General features: G+C 39.7%; 1 protein-coding gene across 2 annotated transcripts in view; it reads left to right on the top strand.

Moving 5' to 3' along the window:
- The window catches only part of vps50 (VPS50 EARP/GARPII complex subunit), a 457944-nt gene extending 432370 nt beyond the window's left edge, over window positions 1–25574 (top strand). For both annotated transcript variants that reach the window (XM_060942755.1, XM_060942754.1), the window contains 3 exons: window positions 4569–4690; window positions 22252–22441; window positions 24608–25574. In XM_060942755.1, coding sequence (XP_060798738.1) covers window positions 4569–4690; window positions 22252–22441; window positions 24608–24727 — 432 coding nt within the window. In that variant the 3' untranslated portion in view covers window positions 24728–25574. The remainder of the gene's footprint in view (window positions 1–4568; window positions 4691–22251; window positions 22442–24607) is intronic.
- The last annotated feature ends 2249 nt before the right edge of the window (window positions 25575–27823 follow it).

The raw sequence follows: 27823 nt of genomic DNA, 5'->3' as shown, positions 1-27823 counted from the left end.
TGTTCCAGACAGGTGTTTTTTTTTGTTTGTTTTTTTTGGGGGGGGGTAATTTATCATTCCACAACTTTCCCAGTCTTTTGTTGCCCCTGTCCCAACTGTTTTGGAACATATTGCAGGCATCAGATTTCGAATGAGTATATATATTAACAACAACAAAAAACACTATAAAGTTTATTAGTTTATCAGAACATTAAATATCTTGTCTTTGTATTGTATTCAATCAAATATAGGCTGAAAAAGATTTGCAAATCATGGCATTCTGTTTTATTTATGTTTTACACAGCATCAGAGTTGTTGTTGATAATAACAATAGCAATAATATTATTATTATTATATATTTAAAAAAAAATTTTTTATCGGGGTTATAATTGAGATGGCAGTGATTTGGAAGGGTTTCAGAAAGGTAAATTTAAGCATAGCTTCTCGGCTTACGTTTGTTAACCTTCACTCTACCTCTGCATGTGAATATTTATTTAATCTATTACTCTGGATGGATTTTTGGATCGGGAGGCAGGAGGGCATTTGCATGGCTGTAGCATATGTCAGAATGGAGATCTATATAAGAACAGATGGAGTTTGACAAATAAAATTACAAAGCTTATTTGCACATACCCACCCTTATGTCCATGCCCCAAATCCCAGTAAATGCATAATCATGTGTCCTTTGGTAAATTTCCATATGCCCTCAAACATACTGTAGACGTTCTGCTGCACATTCAAAAAAGTTTAGCAGTAATAAAAGCTTAATTCTCAGATTTGTGTAAGCAAGGGACCCATGTAGCCATCAAGTAAATTTCACTCACCCTCACAGATTTATATCGCAAACTTAATCCAACATTTAAAATATGAGGCTTGGGGGCGTCGTGGCTCAGGTGGATAAGACGCCATATCATGAATCTGGGGACCCAGGTTCAATTCCGACCTGAGGTCATTTCCCGATCCCTCCCCATCTCTCTGTCCCGCTCATTTCCTGTCTCTACACTGTCCTATCCAATAAAGGTGAAAAAAGCCCAAAAAATATCTTTAAAAAAAAAAAAATGAGGCTTATTGTTTAAATGTGTACAGTGATATTTAGCTTTTTACCTCGAGACCTAAAACGTTTTATTCCCAAATCTCCTACCAACAGAGCACATTAGGTTTAATTTACCGTTATTTATTGGCCGACTTGTTTTCAATTATTTCAAAGTGACCAGTCCAACAGGCGGCTATAAAAACCCGATAGTGAAAATGATAACTTTGATAATGGTGAGTTGTGATTTATACCACTGTAACAAAATAAAAAAGGTACGGTATACCCTTTGTCTATGCTTCTCCGGGTTCCTGTACCTCACACAGGCCACAATTTTGTGTAGCTGTCTAGAAGTATCTGTGCCATGTATTTGATTTTTATTAACAGCTGTACTCTCTCTGCTGGGGTGAACTACACTATAGTTAGTTAGGGATTGATGGTGTTTAGGTGGGATGTGTTCTTAAGAGTGCAGAGAGGAACATCCTGAGTTTGCAAAGATATCATCAGCAAGTATTAGATTATAGTCTCCTCCATAATCCTTACATTAATTTCTGACTAAATTTCAGAAGATCAATGTTGGCATGATACTATCCCGGATTAATTACTGCAATTATTGTTTTTCTTGTTTGATAGTGACCGTGCAGATACCGTAACTGTACTGTGTACATAACCATGTTTGATTTTACCTAAAAAAAATAAATAAAAAATTGATTAATTAAATCATTAATGCTCTGGAGCTTTAATGTCTCATGATCTATAATATCAACAATTAAGCATCTTGTTTACTATCCTGTAGTACTGTGCAAAAACAAATCATAACTGAATAAGGAAGAAAAAATCATAATTTACAAAATAAAACTTGCTCTATTTGTTTGCCAATATTGTTAACAAAAGAGAAAGAGCATGTGTACTTCCTAACATCCTTGAAGACAAGGGTGGACCTATACACCAAGTACTAGCAACCCACTTACCGTCCCCATCCCCCAGTACAGATTTATTTTATGAACATAAATCAGTTATTCTAATATTAGCGACATTCTTCAAATGTGTACTATTAATACTTGTTGGTCATAGTTTTTAATTAATGATGAACTTTCCATTAATAGAGCTCATTTTATTAACACTGTCATTAGATTGATATTAACACATTTTATAAGCATTTTCTTTTTTTTTCTTTTTTTGCTGTTCTTGAGTTACAGTTTGGATAAATCTATTCAATTTGTAAAAACAAAACTGCCTAATGATTATAAAAAAACTCAATATTAAATACAGTAACAGAATAACTGTTTATTTATATTATATATATATATATATATATAATATATTATATTATATCTATAGATAGATAGATAGATAGATAGTGTATGTGTGTCTGTGTGTGTGTGTGTGTGTGTGTATATATATATATATATATATATATATATATATATATATTAGGGCTGGGAATATTAACGCGTTAATCGCGATTAGATTAATGTAAATTGTGATCGCGAATATTTTTTTTAATCGCGATCAGAGTTTACCAGCATTTTCCGCACTTCTACCATCCACATGCAGCTCCTCTGGTTGTATTAATTAAACTCATTTTCGGTTAAACGCGCTATTTCGAGTTTGCTAGTCTTTTGTTCCTTCTACGCATCCGTAGGCAGCTCGAGCGGAAGCGTGTGGTTTCCATCAAGTCGTTGGCATTGGCATGGAAGGACACGCTGTTGTCTTCAGTTTAGTCCTCTTTTGTGATGGATAAGCAACGGTTTTCTGGACCTCTGAATGGTTTGTTTGAATTTAAAAAACATCCAGACGGACAAGTCGACAAGACGAGAGTAAAATGCACCCTGTGTCAAGCAGTAGCCAGTCATTCATTCTTAATACTTGTTTTCCTTTCTCTACACTCTTTTTGAAATAAAAAAGGCCAAAAGATAAATTCTGCTTTTGTCTCTGTCTTCATTTTATTCCAATTTAAGACACAATGGTCAGAAATACTTTGCATTGTGGGTTTAACTTTAGATTCGAACGGTCTTACTGCAAAATATCAATTTTACACATGCAAAGTAAATCAAGATTAATCGCGATTAACTATGAAATTTCTGAGATTAGTTGCGATCAAGAAAATTAATCTTTTGACAGCCCTAATATATATATATATGTGTGTGTGAGTGTGTGTGTGTGTGTGTGTGTATATATATATATATATATATATATATATATATATATATATATATATATATAAAACAGTGTGATGTTTTTTAGCACTGTTTAACATTAAAAACAAATGTTGCCAGGCAAAACAAACCTCGCCCGGTAGCACTTATGATGAATATGAAGGAAGATATCACAAAAAAAAAAATAGGTACCCTATGGGTACATGTGGCTACTGCTTATAAATAAAACTGTTTTCTGATACCATGTCCATACAGTAAATACAGCATATATATTTATTCTCTGAGGCAGTAGCCACGAAAATGAAGCGTAATCCAAAAATGAACAATTTAAAATTCACAAAAGTAAAACATACCAGGTACTTTATATTATTCTACTCTTACCTCTTAGTTTTCAAAACTGAAACCTCTGAACCGAGGCTGACATACACAGGCTGACATACACACGCTGTCGCCATGACCCAAACTCTTATTTCCCAGAAATGGCCCGGCGCTAGAGCTCAGTGGAACGCCCTTTCCCTCTGTAATAAGCATAAACATGTCTGAAAGCGATTTCTTTAGTCCGTTTATTTCGGATGGTAGCCGAATTGTATACACTCACCAGCCATTTTAATCGGAACATGTGTATGCGCAGTGCGCGATCTTTTAACTTGCGTTCTTACAGCATGATGACACAGTGTATAGCGCCTGTATATGAGGCAGTAGACACAACAAAAATTATTTTGACCTTTTTGGTGACCTTGACCGGATGACCCTCAAAATGTTGGAGGTTCTATTTGAGACCAATGCCCATCTATCCTGGAAGTTTCATGAAGATTGAACCAGCCCTTTTCCAGTAATATCGCTGACAATAAAAACAAAGAAACCCAACCAAAAGCAATACCTCACCCCACTTACTCCGTAGCGGGCGAGGTAAAATTAAATTCACAGGCACCCTAGCTGTGTTTCACAGATCCTACTTTGAGATCTATAGCTGAAAGGTATACAATGTGAATTTATGTTGTAAGAAAAAGGTCTGGGTGTGGGTTTTTTTTTTCGTGACTGAGAGAAACTGAAACTAAATCAATATCTCTTTGAATGATTAGTTTGCACTAAAGCTTTACTGCATTACGGAGTAAGCTACATGCTTTATATGGCAGAACCTGACTGCGCATTATGATGGAAATAAAGAAGACAATGTCTTGCAAGATAGGAGGAGGATTTCATTTTCTGGGGAACATAGCAAAGTCATCGATTTGGCAACTTCTGCTGACTCAATACAGCATATCAGTGCCTGTCGTTACAATCCAGAAAACATTCAGCAAGTTTGAATCTACAGTACAGATGGAAGTCGTTAAACAGCAGTTACTGTAAATGTTGTAATGATGGACATTTTGTCTGAACACACCATTTCTGTGTTGTAGGAATTTGAGGAATTCAATAAAAGGCTTGGTGATGTCTCCAAACAAGTGCGGATCCCCCTCCCTGTTTCAAATGTCCTCTGGGAGCACTGTATCCGTCTGGCTAACCGAACACTAGTGGAGGGGTGAGTAATCACATCTGCCCTGACAACAGGAACATGGAGGCAGCCACTGAACCTTTTTATATCACCCTGTTGTTTCTGATTGGTCAGGTCGGTTCTGTCAGTATTGCTGGCTGCAAGGCCAATCACAGGTTTATATTAATGCTCTCTTTGTAATACATTATTGTTTCTATAATAATCCACAGAGACTGTATGATATATGCTCACACAATGTAACAATACACTTTATTTATTTATTTTTTATTTTTTTAAATAAGGCGTCCGCCAAGAATCATAAAGCCAGCCTAACTGCTTCTCGTATTAGGCTACACACTTGAAGGAAAACACTGTCTATCTACCCTCTTCCGCATACATGAGCTTACAGTACAACCCCGATGATTGGCTAGTGTCTCTGGGATTGACAGAGGAGAGAGAGTATGCCATCCCTCCCACCTACAGAGCAGCAAATTTTGCTCTTTCTTTCCAGGAACGTTTTTAGGGCAGAGGACTGAGCAGCAACACAACAAACAACGTTTGTTGGGAAAGAAATAAAGAGTGGGGGAAGAAAGGCTAGTGAGAGAACGAATGGTTGTCTGGTTGGCTGTGTTTTAGTACTTTCTGTATACTGGAAAATGTAGGGGGGGACCTGTTGCTGATTTTAATTCTATCATGTTTGTAAAGTAGTGGGTTTGAGGCAGAATGCAGGATTTCACCTGTGGAATATTACGTTCATAGACAACTGGCTTTCAGTAGCGAAGGAGTTTTAGCTCCTTCGTCCATCTAGAATTTAATTCAGCTTATGATCATCTGGTGTCGTTTGTGCTTTTGGGAGAAGGTATGAGGTGTATCCTCTGGGCTTTTTTGTAAATGAATTTTTCAGACATTGACTGCCCCTGGTGAGTTACAGTGATGAACGATCAACAGCTCCTATATTCCCTTTTCTCCTACCTTTCAGAAAGTTTTCTCATCCAGTTGTTTAAACATCTGTTTGTCAAAGTAAAAACTCCTGTTTTCAAGCCCGAGGAGTGGTTCAACAAGCTGCACACTCCTTCGTGCTGTCGGAGTTCTTTACACTTCCATACTTTCCTCTTCATTCCCTTCACTCGTTTGCTCCTTACGTCCAGGCTTCAGAACCTTAGAGCAGAGATGCCTACTAGTACGGATTGGCCGTATTTTGTACGGAAAAGTTACGTAAATACGATGTTACGGTAAACAGTGTTATTCTGTACGGAATTATTATAAAGTCTTAAAAAATTCCAGTGAGTTGTTTTTAAATGTCCAAGCGACTTTTTCAATCCATGCGCGATTCACGGCTAGGCTATTTATTTTTACGACAACCACACATGCTGTGTGTGACACGCGCAGATTCCGCACATGCTGTGTGTGACATGCGCAGATTCCGCACATTTGTTCGCGCTATTTTCGATACGGTAGAATGGCCGTGCATTACACCCAGTCAAAAGGGCAATGGATACGCGCACTGCAAACTGTGTAGAACTGAGATTAACATCACTCATGGTGGTCGCGATGACTGCACGCGGCATGTCAACTACAAAAAAAAAACATGTGGAGTATGCTGAAATGGCGAGTCAGGCGGAAAGTAAATCTGGGGGTATCCAGCAGTTTATTACGAAATCTGTGGATGAAAAGACACGGAACGTGACACGTGCTGAAGCGGTGATGGTTGACCTGTGCTTGGAGTTGAACTTGCCAATTAGTGCCATGAAATGTGAGTTAAACTTATTCAGTTTCTTTTTACATGTATGATTTTTATTCACTGAAATATCAAACACTGGCTGTACTACTTTAATTCAAAGTCTTTTCAGTGTTGCAAATGTACATGTAGTATGATCAAAAACAGAATTTTATGATTAGTGCTGTTGGGATTGTGGCAAAAAATTGATCATTCCACTGTTTTAAATACAATTATAAATGTCATTTTATTTAATGTCTCTTCTGAAGCATTATGCTGAAGTATTTATATATTGGGACATTAAGATAACAATGTCGGACTCTCTTTGGCATGAAATAAGAAATTTTTTTTTTAATTTTATTAGAATCCGTAAACAGGTAGAACATTTTGCCAGGCAATATAATATAATACTTTTGAGGAGATCTATTCAATACCAATGATTGGTAGTCAACCGTAATGTCTGCAAACAGGGAACACTATTGTATTTATAAAAATGTGATATATTGTATGCTCTAGAAATTTCTCATCTCATTATCTCTAGCCGCTTTATCCTTCTACAGGGTCGCAGGCAAGCTGGAGCCTATCCCAGCTGATTACGGGCGAAAGGCGGGGTACACCCTGGACAAGTCGCCAGGTCATCACAGGGCTGACACATAGAGACAAACAACCATTCACACTCACATTCACACCTACGGTCAATTTAGAGTCACCAGTTAACCTAACCTGCATGTCTTTGGACTGTGGGGGAAACTGGAGCACCCGGAGGAAACCCACGCAGACACGGGGAGAACATGCAAACTCCACACAGAAAGGCCCTCACCGGCCCCGGGGCTCGAACCCAGGACCTTCTTGCTGTGAGGCGACAGCGCTAACCACTACACCACCGTGCCGCCGCTCTAGAAATTTGTTGAGTGGAAATTCAATTGAGATGGCTGCTCGTGTTTTGTTTATTCAATTCACACAAAACAGTTCTTTTTAATAATTTAAATGTTAAACATATTGGTATATACACCTCTTTATAATGGAAATGCACATAAATTAATGTTACTGAAAGTCATTCCAAAATACTGAAAAATGTTTTCAAGAATACTGAAATTCAAAATTTGGGGTAGGCATCTCTGTTAGAGTGTTCAGTACAGAAAAGACACTTTCATGTACTTCAGCTCTGTAATTTGAACCTACACATGGTTCAGGGCTGACTGTGGCAATTTTTTGTATGAGTGTTTACACAAAAAATTTAGTATTCATAAAAATCCCGTAAATTTTGGGAAAAAAAGTTCATATTCTACTCCTATTCTACTATTCTCTATTATACTTTTTTTATTCTATATGTTCTATACTTGCTATTATACTATTATATTCTTTCCAATACTATTCTATTCTACTGGGTGGCACAGTGGTGTACTGGTTAGTACTGTCATCTCACAGCAAGAAAGTTCTGGGTTCAAGCCCAGCGGCCGACGGGGACCTTTCTGTGTGAAGTTTGCATGTTCTCCGTCACACCTCCAGGTGCTCTGGTTTCACCCACAGTTCAAAGACATGTGGTTAGGTTAACATGGGGCAGTCATGGCCTGAGTTTGGGCTGAAGTGCCCTTGAGCAAGGCACCTAACCCGGAACTGCTCCCCGGGCGCTGTAGCATAGCTGCCCACTGCTCTGGGTATGTGTGTGTGCTCATTGCTCACGTGTGTGCATGCATGTGTTCACTGCTTCAAATGGATTAAATGCAGAGGTTAAATTTCACTGTGTGCTCAAGTCTGTGCTTGAGTGTATGTATGACAAATAAAGGCTTCTTCTGTGTATAAATTTACGCATGAGAAGACTGACTATTGTGTACCTTGGATTGATCAGCTTTGAATCTTGTAATTTGTGATGTTATTGTATTTTTATATACGGATTACGCGGTCAAGTTCAAACCACTAATTTCAAATGCACACTAATTTAATATTTCATATAGGCTTAAATGGCAAGTTCCACCCACACATCCTGGCTAAATAAAAGTCGCAAACTCTAATATTTCGCTGAACCGCCTTGGAGGTTTTAATAATGTGTTGGACAGTTCTTAACCCAATTTCAGCAATCTCCTTCATCGTTTCCTTCGATTGATGGAGGCCGACAATTTGATCCTTCTGAAACACAGTAGCATCTTTTCCATGACTACAGGACAGTTGTTTAAGAAATGAGAAGCTACTCACTGCATCAGTTAGGGTTAAAAGAATTGTTGCCAGCTGAAACATTAACAACACACACTGTAGTAATTATCCAAGTATCTTAAGTGTTTGCTTATTTCAGTTTATTAAAGAAAGCAAGTTCACCGAAATCCATTTTAAGATAAATATGGCTAGTTGTCAATTAAGATGAAATACCAGCATATGAATAGAGGATGTGCTGGTCTGGGCAGATGGTAGCCATAAGCCGAGGTGGCGCAAATGACAGGATTGATATAGTTAGCACATGATGCCTTTATGAGGCAATGGATATTTAAAGACCCTTCCAGATGCTGAAAGCTATCTTAATCAGTTCAGTTTGCCATGGCATCTGGTTAATTTAAAAAGGCTTTGTCATGGTTTGGCCTCCCTCAGTAGCAGAGAAACTGTCGATTAGAAGGCAAGACTTTTTTTTTTAATGCCGTTTTTGTCAAATGTTTTTCTTTCAACATCACTTGTAGTCCGCTGGATGGATGACACCGAATTCACCTTTGTAATTTCTCTCCATGTTTTGGCCTTTTCAGCTGGATACATTGCTAAATGATATTTTAGTCTCCGAGATGCGAGTCAAAAGTATTTCAGCTTCTGCCTCAAATCAGCTGTGGCATGTACTGTACATGCACTGTAATTTCCAGGTGAATGCCATTTATCAACATACACAAGCAAATGCAAAGAAAATCAGCATGTGTGTGGGTTTTTTTTGTAAATCTGTAGTAAATGTTTAGTTTGGTTTGGCTTATGCAAGCATTTACATACAACTTTACTCAAAGATCGATGAATGAGAGCATGGAGAGAGGAAGAAGTGCATAGGTTCCTGAGGAAATGAACAGCATAAAAATGAACAGTGGAAGCCCAGGGTGGCTTCCTGTGGTTTGTGATGGAGAAATGCTTGGGCCAAACTTTGCTTCAAGCTTCTTGGCCTCAAATTTGCTTCACCCAAGCTTAATCTCTGGTTTCATCCACCACTTTGTACACACTAGTCCTTTCAAGGGCAACATGTGCACACACATTTACACATTTGCTCACATCTAGGGGCAGTTTGGAGGAAACCCATGCAGACATGGGGAGAATATGCCAATTCAGCTTCTTTTTTTTTTTTTGGCAATATTTTGTTGGGTGGTGTAGTGGTTAGCATTGTTGCCTCACAGCAAGAAGGTCCGGGTTCGAGCCCAGCGGCCGGCGAGGACCTTTCTGTGCGGAGTTTGCATGTTCTCCCCGTGTCCGCGTGGGTTTCCTCCGGGTGCTCCGGTTTCCCCCACAGTCCAAAGACATGCAGGTTAGGTTAACTGGTGACTCTAAATTGACCGTAGGTGTGAATGTGAGTGTGAATGGTTGTCTGTGTCTATGTGTTAGCTCTGTGATGACCTGGCGACTTGTCCAGGGTGTACCCCGCCTTTCACCCGTAGTCAGCTGGGATAGGCTCCAGCTTGCCTGCGACCCTGTAGAACAGGATAAGCGGCTACAGATAATGGATGGATGGATGGATGGATGGATGGATGGATGGATGGATATTTTGTTGCCAGTTTTTACATTAAGATACCATAAATCATCAATTTCCTTTACTGTAGTTTCTTCACACTTTATTATAGTTTTTTGTTGCATATCCAGTTAAATACTATGTTAGTTCATTTTCTCACACACCTTTATATTTAAAAAAAAAAAAACTCAATTGAACATTTCTGGATTTGAGTAGAAAATGAAAGACAGTAGGCATGGGGTTAGCATACTTGTGCCTTTTTATACACGTTCATGTAATCAAATAAAATCCAGCCATGTCTCCCTTGTTCGTTCTAATTAATACAAATTTCTCACAAGATCAGGTTGAGAGTTTTTTCCACATCTGTGTACAACAGACCTGCTGTCAGGCTGTGTGTTTCTGCAGTATTCCCAGCTAGCGATTCTGCTTCACTGTGACAGCTTTACCCATTGTTCGCTGTCCACCGAGTCTGTGTGTCTTCCTCAGTCTGAGTGGACTCATGCTTATTTACTTTCTCAGCATGTCCACACAGCTGCTGTATGACAGGACATGTACAGATATGAGCAGGAAGGCAGATGCACTTGGTGTATCTCATACTACCATTTTCTGTCAGTAAACAGGTGTATCAGTGCCCTTCAGAAAGTGCATGCTAGCTTTGAGATGGTGTTGGCCTGCCAGGGTGTGTGTGGCAGAACTATATGCTTTACTAGTGCATCTCAAAAAATTAGAATACCATGAAAAAGTTCCTTTTTTCATAATTTAATTCAAAAAGGTAAACTTTCATATATTCTATATTCATTACATGTAAAGTGAAATATTTAAAGCCTTTTTTGTTTTAATTTTGATGATTATGGCTTATAGCTCATGAAAATCAGAAATCCAGTATCTCAAATTATTAGAATATTCCCTAAGATCAATCAAAAAAAGGATTTACAATACAGAAATGTCCAACTTCTGAAAAGTATATTCATTTATACACTCAATACTTGGTTGGGGCTCCTTTACCATGAATTACTGTATCAGTGCGGTGTGGCATGGGGGTGATCAGTCTGTGGCACTGCTGAGGTGTTATTGAAGCCCAGGTTGCTTTGATAGTGGCCTTCAGCTCATCTGTATTTTTGGGTTGGGTGTTTCTCATCTTCCTCTTGACAATACCCCATAGATTCTGTATGGGGTTCAGGTCAGGCAAGTTGGCTGGCCAATCAAACACAGTAATATCATGGTCAGCAAACCATTTGGTAGTAGTTTTGGCACTGTGGGTAGGTGCTAAGTCCTGCTGGAAAAGGAAATCAGCATCTCTAAAAAGCTCGTCAGCAGATGGAAGCATGAAGTGCTCTAAAATCTCCTGGTAGATGGCTGTGTTGACTTTGGACTTGATAAAATACAGTGGACCAACACCAGCAGATGACATGGCACCCCAAATCATCACAGACTGTGGAAACTTCACACTGGGCTTCAAACACCTTGGATTCTGTGCTTCTCCACTCTTCCTCCAGACTCTAGAACCGTGATTTCCAAATTAAATGCAAAATGTACTTTCATCTGAAAAGAGGACTTTGGACCACTGAGCAACAGTCCATTTCTTTCTCTCCTTAGCCCAGATAAGACACTTCTGACATTGTCTCTGGCTCAGGAGTAGCTTGATATTAGGAATGCGAAAGTTGTATCCCCTTTCTTGAAGATGTCTGTTCGTGATGGGTGTTGATACACTGACACCAGCCTCAGTCCACTCCTTGTGAAGCTCTCCCAAGTTCTTGAATCAACTTTTCTTGACAATCCTCTCAAGACTGCAGCCATCCCTGTTGCTTGTGCACCTTTTCCAGCCACCCTTTTCAGCAATGATCTTTTGTGGCTTACCCTCCTTGTGGAGGGCATCAGTGATCATCTTCTGGACAACAGTCAAGTCAGCAGTCTTCCCCATGATTGTGGTTGTGTGTACTGAACTAGACCGAGAGATACACTGTGTTCATACTGTTTTACTCAAACTTGAAATGAAATATTCTAATATTTTGAGATGTTTTTTTTATGTTTTTGTACTGTATGCCATACTGATTAAAATTAAAATAGAAAAATGCTTGAAACATATATAACATTTTCACTTTCTTAAATAACTGATGGAAAATATTGAACACTTTCACAATATTCTAATTTTTTGAGATGCACTAGTATTTAACATATGATACAGTAGTTTTGTATTCTTTGAAGTCCTCTGGTGTCTTTTACTTCTTGTACTCAGGGTGATTGAATCTGAATATTGACAGACCAGAGAAGCTGACATTTACACAAAACACGGTGTAACCGAATATCACACAAAAGATCCCCAAGCAGTAGTCAACTGTGCCCTGAAGATCTCCTGAAAGTGCTGAACTGTCTCTAAATACAATCCAGATTACCTGAAACGTATTCTCAGCTGTACACACTCCACCACAACCTCCTGAGCATCTGATACCTTGTGTGCACTTTTCTGGCCAAAGCTTCAGAATCTTCATGGTTGTGAACTGATTAGCTATTCAAACATCAGTATACACACACATACAGCAGTTTCAGGTGTCCAATGAGAAACTTTGAATATTGACAGCTTCAAGTACTGAAGTTTCTGACAACTTGAAGATTCTGAAGCTTGTGGACAAAAAAGGGTACAAAATGCATCAGATGCACAGTTGGATGTGTATGCAGAGTCTCGTGCATTTAATGAACTTTTCTAGATATAAGCTTCACAGATTTTATAGGCGATTGGTTATTCTTTTCTCAGTATATATGTACTTCTATAAACCAGTGTTTCCAGTGAGAAAACCAACATTTGAGCATTAGCAGTATGAGCTTTTCTGAGCAGGATATAGTCATTTGTTTGAGGGGGAAAAGGCTCACAGTATCGTGACCATAAAGTAATTCCTAAATTTTGTTCAGAGCAGTGGTGAGGATATGACATAGCCTTCTCTGAGTGTTTTTTGTTCGCTCATTTGTCATCAGGCCTCTTTTTGTGAAAGAGGCCAATTTTTGGCTAAGTTTCATGATAATGTACCGAGAAGTTTGGCTTCCAAGACTGTTTCCTATCCACCCAGGGCAGATTTTTTTTTTTGGCCAGATCTTGATTTTTTTTCCTGTAATTATTATTCTTACATACTGAATTCTTATTGGATTTGTCAGGGTTTTTTGTTTTAGTTTTTTTTTTTTTTTTTAAATAAGCGCTGCTACATTCCTTCAGGTTCACATTTTGTTGGTCAAAATGCTGATACAGTGGTGCTTGAAAGTTTGTGAACCCTTTAGAAGTTTCTATATTTCTGCGTAAATATGACCTAAAACATCATCAGATTTTCACACAAGTCCTAAAAGTAGATAAAGAGAACCCAGTTAAACAAATGAGACAAAAATATTATACTTGGTCATTCATTTATTGAGGAAAATGATCCAATATTACATATCTGTGAGTGGCAAAAGTATGTGAACCTTTGCTTTCAGTATCTGGTGTGACCCCCTTGTGCAGCAATAACTGCAAATAAACATTTCCGGTAACTTGATCAGTCCTGCACACCGGCTTGGAGGAATTTTAGCCCATTCCTCCATACAGAACAGCTTCAACTCTGGGATGTTGGTGGGTTTCCTCACATGAACTGCTCGCTTCAGGTCCTTCCACTACATTTCCATTGGATTAAGGTCAGGACTTTGACTTGGCCATTCCAAAACATTAACTTTATTCTTCTTTAACCATTCTTTGGTAGAATGACTTGTGTGCTTAGGGTCGTTGTCTTGCTGCATGACCCACCTTCTCTTGAGATTCAGTTCATGGACAGATGTCCTGACATTTTCCTTTAGAATTCACTGATATAATTCAGAATTCATTGTTCCATCAATGATGGCAAGCCGTCCTGGCCCAGATGCAGCAAAACAGGTCCAAACCATGATACTACCACCACCATGTTTCACAGATGAGATAAGGTTCTTATGCTGGAATGCAGTGCTTTCCTTTCTCCAAACATAACGCTTCTCATTTAAACCAAAAAGTTCTATTTTGGTCTCATCTGTCCACAAAACATTTTTCCAATAGCCTTCTGTCTCGTCCACATGCTCTTTAGCAAACTGCAGATGAGCAGCAATGTTCTTTTTGGAGAGCAGTGGCTTTCTCCTTGCAACCCTGCCATGCACACCATTGTTGTTCAGTGTTCTCCTGATGGTGGACTCAGGAACATTAACATTAGCCGATGTGAGAGAGGCCTTCAGTTGCTTAGAAGTTACCCTGGGGTCCTATGTGACCTCGCTGATTATTACACGCCTTGCTCTTGGAGTGATCTTTGTTGGTCGACCACTCCTGGGGAGGGTAACAATGGTCTTGAATTTCCTCCATTTGTACACAATCTGTCTGACTGTGGATTGGTGGAGTCCAAACTCTTTAGAGATGGTTTTGTAACCTTTTCCAGCCTGATGAGCATCAACAACGCTTTTTCTGAGGTCCTCAGAAATCTCCTTTGTTCGTGCCATGATACACTTCCACAAACGTGTTGTGAAGATCAGACTTTGATAGATCCCTGTTCTTTAAATAAAACAGGGTGCCCACTCCCACCTGATTGTGATCGTCCCATTGACTGAAAACACCTGACTCTAATTTCACCTTCAAATGACCTGCTAACCCTAGAGGTTCACATACTTTTGCCACTCACAAATATGTAATATTGGATCATTTTACTCAATAAATAAATGACCGAGTATAACATTTTTCGTCTCATTTGTTTAAATGGGTTCTCTTTATCTACTTTGATAGCTCTACTTTTAGGACTTGTGTGAAAATCTGATGTTGTTTTAGGTCATATTTATGCAAAAATATAGAAAATTCTAAAGGGTTCACAAACTTTCAAGCACCACTATACATATGTGCAGCATTTTGAGCTCAAATATGAGTTTTCAACTACTCGTATGATTTCCAAGTTGAGATCATGTGAGCCATTTATACTGTAACAGCCTATATATTACTGGATGATAAGGTCGATATGGATTATAGAGACGGCACCAAAAAATAAAACGATACACTATTTAAAATGTCTTATGTGAGGTGTTTTTTTTTTTTCTCCTCCCAAAAGTAGTTTGAAGTAAATAGTTTTTATGTATTAGGAAGTTTGGAGGAGACTAGTAGAAAAACATTCATGCTGATATTACATGCAAATCGTTATCTGTTAATTAATAGATGGTAAGTGGTTGATTTACGTTCGAGTATTTTTATGTCATTTTCAATAATTTCACCAAACACCCAAATTAATAATTTAGTTTTCTGAAAACCCAAGGATATTATCTTCGTAGAAAGTGTTGATGTGTGATTAGTTTTGTTGTAGCCCTTTTATTATGGCTTCTGTTGCAGTTTAAATGAAGATATTTGTGTGTCTATGTGCATGTGGACAAAGTATTAAGCAGTTATACTTAAAGTATGGGTAATGTGTCAAAATGTTTAAATGGAAAGTATCATGCCAAAATGGTGAAAGTTAAAAAAAAAGAAAAAAAAGTTATATTTAAATGTTCTCTCGTGTTAAAAAAATAAGTAAATGTTTTTATCTGATGAAGTCATCATGTTTGTCATGCATTGCTTATCTAAAACTTAAACAACTACAGTGCCTTGCAAAAGTATTCACACGTCCTTCAAATGTGAGGGATGCATACAGTGCTACCTCCCTTCCCCTGTTGGGTAGGTCAGACCACAACCTCATTTATCTTCAGCCATTGTACAAGCCTCTAGTTCAGAGGCTTCCCGTTGCCACACGCACCTTCAGGAAATGGACACCAGAGGCAGAAGAGGCCTTGAGGGACTGCTTTGAGTCCACAGACTGGACTGTGTTATTGGATGCTGTGGATATAGAAGAAGCCTCACATTGCATAACGGGCTACCTGAACTTCTGCATGGACATAGTTGTTCCTATTAAATCTGTGCGCTGTTTTCCTAATAACAAGCCCTGGGTGACCAGCGACGTTAAAAACCTCCTCAATAAGAAGAAGAAAGCGTTTAAGAATGGTGATGTGACAGAACTGAAGGGCGTGCAGAAGGAGCTGAAAGAATATCTGAAAGCAGCTAAGGAGTCCCATAAGAATAAGGTTGAGAGCAAACTACAGGAGAACAACATGAAAGAGGTTTGGCAGAGAGTGCGCAACATTACGGGCTGTGGGGGTAAGAGCAGTAAGGCTGAAGGTGATATGGTTAAAGCCAACCAGCTGAACCATTTTTTTAATCGATTCCAAAGCTCTGCTGCTGCTGCTGTTTTTGCCACCTCCAATTCATCCCCTCCTCTTGCATCTAAAGACTCTACCCCCCCCCCCATACCTCTGCTTGTAAACTCAGCACCCCCCCCCCCCCCCTCCCCGCACGTTCTACTTTTAGCACTGAGCAAGTCAGTAGAGAACTCAGAAGGCTCAAGTCTAGGGCTGCGGGCCTGGATGGCGTCTGCTGTAGACTGCTCAGAAGCTGTGTGGTCGAATTGGGGGAACCACTTCAGTACCTCTTTAGCCTGCAACAGGGTAAGGTACCCTTACTATGGAAAACGTCATGCCTGGTTCCAGTTCCCAAAAAGGCTCACCCTAAAGAACTTAATGATTACAGGCCTGTTGCCCTTACATCACACTTGATGAAGACATTTGAACAGCTGCTGCTCCACTTAAGACCCCAGGTCCGCCATGCGCTGGACTTGCTACAGTTCGCTTACCAGGTGAATGCGGGAGTGGAGGATGCTGTTCTGTATCTGCTACATAGTCTACTCTCACTTGGACAAAGGAGGTTGTGCTGTGAGAATCATGTTTTTTGATTTCTCCAGCACCTTCAATACCATCCAGCCCCTTCTATTGAGGGATAACCTGCTGCAGATGGGAGTGGACACTTGCCTGGTGTCTTGGATCACAGATTACCTCACCGAACGGCCCCAGTTTGTTAGGCTGGGGGACCTCACATCTGAGACTGTGGTCAGTAGCACAGGGGCGCCACAGGAAACTGTTCTTTCTTCTGTACTGTTCACCCTATACATCCCTGACAAGAGTCTTGTCACTTATCCATTTTGTAGAAACAACAGCTTATAACCTGACTTTTTAATCCATTGGTTTTAGAAATGGCTCATATGAAAGCTAAAACCCTCCCAAATTATGTTTAATATGCTAAAATAAATTTGCTTCACTGAAGAAAGATTGATCATTTAATGAACACAGAAAGGTCAGATTTTGGCAAGACAAAAGTTTTGTCGCCTACAGAGAGTAATGTGAAAATTGAACAAATAATTTACTTCAAATACAAAAATATGTTGCATAACATCAGTGAATTAAGTAGTGGTGCTGTGAGATCCATATTTAATATCTTGTATGACTTCCATGAGCTTGAAGGACTGCATCCATGCGGTTCGACAATGATTCATACAATTTATTGATGAAGTCATCAGGAATAGCAAAGAAAGCAGTCTTACATGCCTCCCAGAGTTCATCAAGATTCTTTGGTTTCGTCTTCCATGCTTCCTCTTTCATTCTACCCCAGACATGCTCAATGATGATCATGTCTGGTGACTGGGCTGGCCAGTCCTGGAGCACCTTGATCATCTTCACCTTGAGGAACTTTGATGTAGAGATGGAAGTATGCGATGGAGCACCATCCTGCTGCAAAATTTGACCCCTTTTATGGTTGGGAATGTAAGAGGTAGCTAATACTTCTTGATATTTTAGGCTATTGATATTGCCTTCCACCCTGCAAATCTCTCGCACACCCCCATACTGGATGTAACCCCAGACCATGATTTTTCCACCACCAAACTTAACTGTTTTCTGGGTGAATCTTGGATCCATGCGGGCTCCAGTAGGTCTCCTGCAATATTTGCGGCGGCTGTGATGTAATTGAACTGAAGATTCATCTGAGAAATCCACCTTCTGCCACTTTTCCAGCGTCCATCCTTTTAGCAGGCTGTGGGCCTTGGCAAATGCCACACGTTTTCTTAATTGCCTTTTGTTTAGTGCTGGTTTCTGGGCACTGATTCGACCATGGAGGCCATTTCGAGACAGAATTCTACAAACTGTTCTGGTTGACACGGGGACTTGAGGTGACCAGGCCTGGTGGAGCTCTGCTGCAGTGGAAAAGGGGCTGGCCTTGGATTTTCGAGCCAACAAACGGTCCTCCCAAGCAGTTGTCTTGCAGGGTCTGCCGGACCTGGGCTTGTCAAAAACATCTCCAGTCTCTTCAAATCTTTTTCTTATTCTTTGTACTTGACGCTGAGATACATTGAAGGTGTCAGCCACCTCAGCAGTGGATCTGGTCTTCAGCCTCTTGATAATCAACGCTTTGGTCTCATGGTGAATCTTAGGCATGTTGTCAGAGGTCAAGTTGCAGTTGATGTGAAGGTCTGGTGTGCTGGGGTTCTTTTTATACACACCCACTAATTGATTGATCAATTATTGATCACAGGTGAGGCTGTAATCTAGGATTGGGTGCATCGTATGACAAGGCGACAAGACTTTTGTCTTTGCAAAAACTGACTCAGTGGGCTTTACCAAGCTGTGAACGTTAGAATGCTTTTCAGCAGTTTCGTTTGGCACCAAAACATTATTTCAAAAGCTGTTGGGATTGAAATTAGCCATTTCTTGTAAAAAAAAAAAAAAATTGATTAGACATATATTTGAGGGGCACTTAAGGTCAACTTGTACCCAAGCGACAAGACTTTTGTCAGGGACTGTACACCACTGACTTCAAGTACAACTCTGAGTCATGCCACTTGCAGAAATTCTCTGATGACACTGCTATTGTGGGGTGTATTAAGGATGGTCAGGAAGGTGAGTACAGAAGCCTTGTCGATGATTTTGTGGGATGGTGTAGGTCCAACTAGCTGCAGCTGAACACCACCAAAACCAAGGAAATGGTGATGGACTTCAGGAGGCCTGTTTCTCCCCTGTTACCTGTCACTATTGATGGGGTGACTGTGGAGATTGTAAGTACTTACAAGTACCTGGGGGTACACCTTGATAATAAACTGGACTGGTCTGCCAACACTGATGCACTTTATAAGAAAGCGCAGAGTAGGCTTTTTTCCCTTAGGAAGCTAGGGTCTTTTAATGTCTGCAGCAAACTCCTGATTATGTTCTACCAGTCTGTCATGGCCAGTGTCCTTTTCTATGCTGTGGTATGTTGGGGAGGTAGTATTAGGAAAAGGGATGCTGGACGACTGGACAGGCTGGTGAGAAAAGCTGGCTCTGTGAGGGGATGGAGCTAGAGACTCTCAGTAGTTGCTGACAAAAGGACACTGAGCAGACTGCTCGCTATCATGGACAATGAAAGCCACCTCCTGCACACCATCTTCTCCAGAGGAGCATGGTTAGCAGCAGGCTCCTTTCCCTATCTTGCAAAACAGACAGGTTGCTGAGATCTTTTGTACTTGGGGCCATTCAGCTTTTTAATAGTACATTGAGAGGAAGGACTGTTTTTGATTTTAGTGCTTAAATTTGCTTGCTGCTATACTGTATCTCTACAATGGTTGAGTATTTTGCACAATTTTACTTTTAACATGAGGCTTTTAAACATGCTTTTTTTACATGCATAATTATTTTTTTTTATCTTTTATTGTTTTCTTTTTATATTCTGTGGTGCAGGAATTGTTTGCTTGTTTTTATATCCTTGGGATATGGATGTGTGTGTTAATTATATTTTGTTTGTGTGCCTTTGTGTGTGTAATTATATGTATGTGTATATGCTACTTGGACACCTCAATTTCCCTCGGGATTATTAAAGTCCATCCATCTATCTATCTATCTATTCATCCCCCTTGGTGTTTGTCCTGTTTTGTTGCATTACAAGTTGGAATTAAAATGGATTTTTGGAGGGTTAGCACCATTTGATTTATGCAACATGCCTACCCCTTTAAAGGTGAAAATTGTTGTTTTTTTGTGACACAAACAATAAGTAAGAGGAAAAAACAGAAATCTGGAGTGTGCATAGGTGCCCCCCCCCCCCCCCCCCAAAAAAAAAAAAAATAAATAAAAGTCAATACTTTATAGAGCCACCTTTTGCTGCAATTACAGCTGCAAGTCTCTTGGGGTATGTCTCTATTAGCTTAGCACATCTAGCCACTGGGATTTTTGCCCATTCCTCAAGGCAAAACTGCTCCATCTCCTTCAAGTTAGATGGCTTGCGTTGGTCTATAACAATCTTCAAGTTATGCCACAGATGCTCAATTGAATTGAGGTCTGGGCTTTGATTATGCCATTCCAAGACATTTAAATGTTTCCCTTTAAACCACTCCAGTGCAGCTTTAGCAGTATGTTTAGGGTCATTGTCTTGCTGGAACATGAACCTTCATCCCAGTCTGAAACCTCTGGCTGACTTAAACAGGTTTTCCTCCAGAATTGCCCTGTATTTAGTGCCATCCATTTTTCCTTCAGTCCTGACCAGCTTTCCTGTCCCTGCAGATGAAAAACATCCCCACAGCATGATGCTGCCACCATCATGCTTCATTGTAGGGATGGTGTTCTCAGGGTGTTGGGTTTGCGCCACACATGGCATTTCCCATGATGGCCAGAAAGTTCAATTTTTGTCTCATTTGACCAGAGGATCTTCTTCCGTGTGTTTGGGGAGTCTGCCACATGCTGTTGGGCAAACTTCAAACATGATTTTTTAAGCAATGACTTTTTTTCTGGCCACTCTTCCATAAAGCCCCGCTCTGTGGAGTGTACAGCTGAAAATGGTCCTATGGACAGATACTCCCATCTCCACTGTGGATCTTTGCAGCTCCTTCAGTGTTATCTTTGGTGCCTTTGTTGCATCTCTGATTAATGTCCTCCTTGCCTGGTCTGTGAGCAGCCTTCTCTTGTCAGGTTTGTAGTGGTGCCATATTCTTTCCATTTTACTATAATGGATTTAATGGTGCTCCCTGGGATATTCAAAATTTGGGATACTTTATGACCCAACCCTGATCTATACTTCTCCACAACTTTGTCTTTGACCTGTTTGGAGGCTCCTTGGTTTTCATATTGCTTGCTTAGTAGTGTTGCAGAGTCAGGGTCCTTCCAGAACAGGTTGTTTTATACAGATATCATGTGACACTTTGATTGCACACAAGTGGATCTTAAATCAACTAATTATGTGACTTATGAAGTGAATTGGTTGCACCAGCTCTTATTTAGGGGTTTCATACAAAAGAGGGTGAATACTTATGCACACTCCAGATTTCTGTTTTTTCATCTTATTGTTTGTCTCACAATAAAAAGCAATGTGCACCTATAAAGTGGTCGGCATGTTGTGTAAATCAAATGGTGCTCACCCTCCAAAAATCCATTTTAATTCCAGCTTGTAATGCGACAAACACCAAGGGGGATGAATACTTTTGCAAGGCACTGTACATTATTTTTTTTTTTATTTGTTTAATTTTTTTTTGCCTGAAAACATCACTCATGCACTACACAGTTTACAATATTTACCATTTAACAAGAATTTGACTTTCTGCCTGGCAAATTATGGTAGCTACTGGAATTACCACTGGAGTCGAACTTGCCGTTAGAAAAGAAAACAAGCCGAGTTACATTTATCCAGTTGAAGTAAGCAAATTAGCAAAACTTACCTCAAATTTATTTATTTATTTATTTATTTATTTAAGTCAGATGGGGTCCATGCCTTCTAGGGAGGTAAAGGCGATGCCTCATGTGAGTCTTTACTTATTCCAATATATTGGAACATTTTACAGAGGTAGGGCCAAGGACACACTGATTAACATGAACAGATGTTAAACTGAAATGACTGGATGCTAAATTGAGCCCATTCAGTTGATGTGTAGCGTACTGCCTTTGGCTGGATGAGGGGAGACTTTCCAGATTTGCTTTGAAGGTGAATGTGCATGTGATTATAATTATTCTTTTACTTAAGCAAAGTAAAAATCTCCACTAATAATACGAAAGAATAGTCATGAAGTACTGTTCAAGTATTTTCCAGCCCTGTTGATGTCCATGTAACTTAATCTTATAAATTTTTTTTCTAAATCCCCAGTTTTTTATTGCATTAGAATTTTACCGCTTCAGTTCTTTTAAATGATGAGATTTTTTTTTCATGGAATCCCCATTTTATAGTCAGATTGTTAAAGCACATCAACTTTACTGTCAGCACTTTTTCTCTGTCCTTGGTGTGTACATGCTGTGGGAATGTTGGTGAAAATGTGCAAAGTTAATGAATGCACTAAGTGGTCCAGTATGTGTGTGAAGCTCACGCCTCTCTCCTCTGTCTGCCAGCTATGCTAATGTGAAGAAGTGCAGTAACGAGGGCCGAGCACTGATGCAGCTGGACTTCCAGCAGTTCCTCATGAAACTGGAGAAGCTCACCGACCTCAGACCCATCCCTGATAAGGAGTTTGTCGAGACCTACATTAAAGCCTACTACCTGACTGAGAATGACATGGAGCAGTTTATTAAGAACCACAGAGTGAGCATGGTTTCTTTCTAAGATTATAGTGAAAGTTGGTAATGTTTGGGACTGTATACTTTATAGTGTGAGGACAAATAATGACTAGACTTGGCAGGAAAATGATATGTATGTTTGTGTGTATAAATGGCCAGTGTGGATTCTCCATCAGCATTCATTCAGGGTTAGTTGGTCATTGGTCTGACAGTGGAAAGAAAAACAAAACCTTTCATTCTTCAAGATGAGATATTTCAACTATTGAGAAGTAATGTATATATTTAAAAAAAGAAAAATGTAATATAGAATACAGAAAAAAATATATTTCCATACATCAATATACAACCCCAATTCCAAAAAAGTTGGGATGCTGTGTAAACTGTAAATAAAAACAGGATGTGATCATTTGTACATCATGGAAACCCTATATTTCATTGAAAATAGTACAAAGACAACATATCAAATGTCAACTGAGAAGTTTTACTGTGTTTTAAAAATTATATGCTCATTTTGAATTTGATGTCAACAGCATGTTTCAGAAAAGTTGGGACAGGGACAACAAAAGACTGAAAAAGTTGTGTAATGCTTAAAAAAACTAATTTGGTTAATTGGCAACAGGTCAGTAACATGATTGGGTATAAAAAGAGCATTCCAGAGAGGCGGAGTCTCTCAGAAGTAAAGATGAGGAGGGGTTCAACACTCTGTGAAAGACTGCGTGGGCAAACAGTGCAGCAGTTTAAGAATAACATTCCTCAATGTAAAATTGCAAAGAATTTGGGGATCAGATCATCTATGGTACATAATATCATTAAAAGATTCAGAGAATCTGGAGAAATCTCTGTATGCAAGAGACAAGGCTGAAAACTGACGTTGGATGCCTGTGATCTTCAGGCCCTCAGGTGACACTGTATTAAAAGTTAGACACGTGTCTGTAGTGGAAATCACTGTATGGGTTCAGGAACACTTCAGAAAACCATCGTCTGTGAAAACACTTCATTACTCCATCCACAAATGCAAGTTAAAACCAGATATAAACAATATCCAGAAGCACTGCCACCTTCTCGAGCTCTTTTATGATGGACTGAGGCGAAATGGAAAATTGTCCCGAGGTCTGATGAATCAAAAGTAGACATTCTTTTTAGAAATCATGGACACCACGTCCTCCAGGCTAAAGAGGAGAGGGACCATCCGGCTTGTTATCAGTGCACAGTTCAAAAGCCAGCATCTGTGATGGTATGAGGGTGCATTAGTGCACATGACATGGGTAACTTGTACATCTAGGAAGGCATCATTAATGCTGAATGATGTATACACGTTTCAGAACAATATGCTGCCATCCAGACAAAATATTTTTTTAGGGAAGGCCTTCCTTCTTTCAGCAAGACGATGCCAAACTACTTTCTGCACATAATAAAACTGCATGGCTCTGTAGTAAAGAGTCCGGGTGCTAAACTGGCCTGCCTGCAGTCCAGACCCATCTCCCATTTTAAACATTTGGCGCATTATGAAGCACGATATATGACAAAGGAAACCCCGAACTGTTGAACAGCTAAAATTGTATATCAGACAAGAATGGGACATTTCTCTTTCAAAACCACAGCAGTTGGTCTCCTCAGTTCCCAAACCTTTACAGAGTGTTAAAAGTAGAGATGATGCAACACAGTGGTAAACATGCCCCGTCTCAACTTTTTTTTGAAACATGTTGCTGACATCAAATTCAAAATGAGCTCACATTTTTCAAAAAAAAACAAAATTTCTCAGTTTCAACATTTGATACTGTATGTTGTCTTTGTACTATTTTCAGTGAAATACAGTATAGGATTTCCATGATTTGCAAATTATCGCATTCTGTTTCTATTTATGTTTTACACAGTGTCCCAACTTTTTTGGATTTGGGGTTGTAGCTACCTGACTTGCTGAAAATGCTGGCACCCAGCACTAGGAAGAAAACACGTGCATGAATAACTGCGGAAATAATTTACCTCCAATATTCAGATGATCACTCACACTGATTGTGAATGACACAACCTGAAAAAGCCAACAGAAATCACACTAGTTTGACTGTAAAACCAACACAATCGCAGAATGTTCGTAAGTCGTACACAGTTTTCATCTGTGGCTTGTGAGTGAAGGCCTTCACTCACTCAGAAATGTACGTGTTGTTTCAAAATGTGTATTGTGTTTGAACAGGAATACTCCATGAAGCAGCTGGCCAACCTGGTCAACGTCTGCCTCGGCTCCCACATCAACAAAAAGGCCCGACAGAAACTCCTTGCAGCTATTGATGACATTGACCGACCAAAGAGATAAACAGCAGCAGGCCACCCAGGCAGAAAGCATGATCACAGTGAATATCTGCTACAGCTACAGAGTTATCAGTTTGCTGTATTTCATTCCTGTCATACGTTTGCTGTCTCTGTACATTTTTGTGTGAATGTAAGTGATTCATGGTCATGCTGTATGAAACGCTCTTTAATGTTAGTGTCCGTCAATATCGGTTCGGTGAATATATTAAAGACTAACGCATAAAACGAAGGGATCCTCTGGGCAAGTCTTTAAAATGAACAGCTTTGTAAAGCTGCCCAGCAAAAATATGCTTTACTATGAGAAATTTCCAGAAACACTCCATCTATAGATGGAGGCATGTCCTTTCAAATACGCTACATGTACATTTTAGAACTGGAAATGAAACACTTTCACCTGTTAAGGGGGAAACATGTGGTCTTAATGTCTGTTTCTTTAACCCTGTTACACCTAGTTATAGTATGTTTGCTTGTTTGGTTTTTGTTTTCTTTCTTTTTTTTTTTTTTTAATTGCTGATTTTATTGTTTATACCAGTTATACACATGGACATGGCTGATGGATTGATTAGGACATTTCAATTTTTTCTTCATTGCATGATTTTTTTGGGGGGAAAAAAGAACGAATCAGACAGCGAGGTGAAGGACTTGGTGTGCAATTTGTGACATAGTTTATACTGTATATGTGAATGTCAAAGCACCATCATATTTATTCCAGCTTCTGGGTGTTGCAGCATTCATAAAAAGAGTGCAAAATCGCTTAGTGTGTGCCGTCGTCTTAACCAGAATGTTACTTTATGCTAATTACTGTAACGATGAAATCCAAGGCCCCAAAATAAATACACTAACATTCTGAATGAGTGCTTGTGCAATTTTTTTTTTAAGTCTGTATTTTAATGATGTTAGATTATTTTCATACATTTGTTCTGTACAGTGGAGCCTGCAGGTGAATTATAATAGTTGCCAGAAAATGTTATTTCACCTTTGCACTAGTGTGCCGAGTGAGCTGTGTTTAGCTTGATCATTTTTCCTCATCTTTTCATATCACATTAGGGAGGAAGAAGAAGTAATCAGCTAGGCCTGTGTGTCAGGAAACGCTGCTGGACTCAGGACTTTAAAGGCTTTGCTAACATGTTGATAAAGTTCCACTAACACGCTACTGGCTGCTCAGCACAGCACGAACATCTCCCTCAAGACCCTCAGCTTCACTTGGTACAGAGCTCCAGCTACAAAGCAGGTTAATGGATTTTTAAATTATACGCTTTAAAAAAAAATGTAATAAGATAATAATTAAACACCCAGCATATGTTTGGGTAAACTGTAGAACCCATTACACATTCCTTTTTATTCCTTTGAGCACTGAGCAGTATGAAACTTAAATCATTAAAAATGAAAGAAGTAGCATTATTCAGTCACGAGAGAAAAGAAAACTGAAACACTGGGATTTTGCATTGCACTGAGTTGTATTTGAAAGCCATCAAAGGCCACCATCAAAGCTGGCACTGAACCAAAAGCCTGATATGAGGATCCGAAGCGTCAACCTCCACCATCCTGTCAGCGGATATCACCCGGCTAATGTTTAAAAAAAAATCACAATAAGCAAAAAAAAAAACCCGCCAGCTAATTTTGTGCTTCAGTAGCAGTAATGTTATGCAACTGCGATGCAGAGTTTTACTTCTTGCTGATCAGGTAACTTGTGCTATAATTTATGAGGGTGAGTGGGTGAGTCCGATGAAACCAATGTTTTTCCCCAAAGTTTATTGCAAATAGGTGTCACTAAGTGTGTCAGGTTTTTAGCAGTAGAAGGGGCTACTGAGAACAATGGACCAGAAATACATTTTTCTTTTGCATCCACAAAGTTTCTCTAATTCATGTCACACATTTACGGTTTTCATTTGACTCACCCTCAGACATCCCAAGCTATCAACATGGTGGCTTGTCAAACTAACCTTGTTTTAGAGGCTCTAGCTAATGTTGTGTTGTGAGATTGGCTGTGTTCAAAGCAAAAAGTAGCTAACTTGACGTCAGTATTGTAATGTTTTGAGAGTTATTAACATACCCAGTGACAGCGGGCCATGTTGATATATGGGAGGAGTAATTGCTCTCTGAATCCCAACCAAGGTGAACAGAAAAGCTGGAACCCTTTTGTTCAAACCTGAAAGGAAAAATAAAAAAAACTATATAACTTATGGTTGTCTTTTTGTGAATTTTTTTTACTCTGATTGGACAATATGAATTCAATTTATGTACTTTTTGTTTCTCCTCCAAATTATTTTGTAGAATTAAAAAGAATGACATTAAGGTGGGGTTTACATTAGACCGTATCAGCGGATCATCAGATTAACGTTTTTAAAATGATTAGCGTGCACACAGCAACGCCAATACACGATTCGCGTGCACACAGCAACGCCAATACACGGATACGCTCGGCTCCGCAGGCATCCTGCGCTCCAAATCACTCCGCCCTGAACAGCGAGTGCCCTCTGGAGGGTGCGCACTCCGGCCCTGCGCAGCTCACAGAGCGCGCGAGTGAAGTGCACGAGCAGTGATTCGGGACTGAGCCGCTGTGTATGAGATCCCAGTGCATATCGGGCATGCGCGTCACTTACCACTTGCAAGTGGAAGGATGGCAAGCCTAAAGACAATCATAACTACACAATGGGCAGTATTTGCATCAGTATTTGCAGTATTTTCATACTTTTATACTCTTTAATGAAAGGTGATACAAGGCGGAAGTCCGTGCTGTTTTTCAGCAGTCGCGTCACATGACCAACACCAGCGAATCAGGAAGGTGGATGTCACAGTGACGTTGTCCAATGACAACGCCAGCTAGAGCTCAGCACAGCGTATCCGCGTATTCTCAATGTTTACACAGCACCGGACCAGACATGATCTGGATTGAATACGTGGACCCTGGCGGATTCCCGTTTCCCGGCGTTTCCAGGCATTTTAATGTAAACGGACAGTGCATCCGCGAAGAAAACGAGACAGATACGGTCTAATGTAAACTTGGCCTAAGTATTCCATTTCACTTCGTTCCATAAAACTCTAAAACAATCAACGTTTATCTGTCACAGTCATCCATAGCCAGGAGCCCAAGAGGGCA

Source organism: Neoarius graeffei, chromosome 16 (assembly GCF_027579695.1).
Source record: "Neoarius graeffei isolate fNeoGra1 chromosome 16, fNeoGra1.pri, whole genome shotgun sequence".
Lineage (NCBI taxonomy): Eukaryota > Metazoa > Chordata > Actinopteri > Siluriformes > Ariidae > Neoarius > Neoarius graeffei.
The sequence above is the reverse complement of the archived record's forward strand: the minus strand, read 5'-3'. Positions and strand labels throughout refer to the sequence as shown.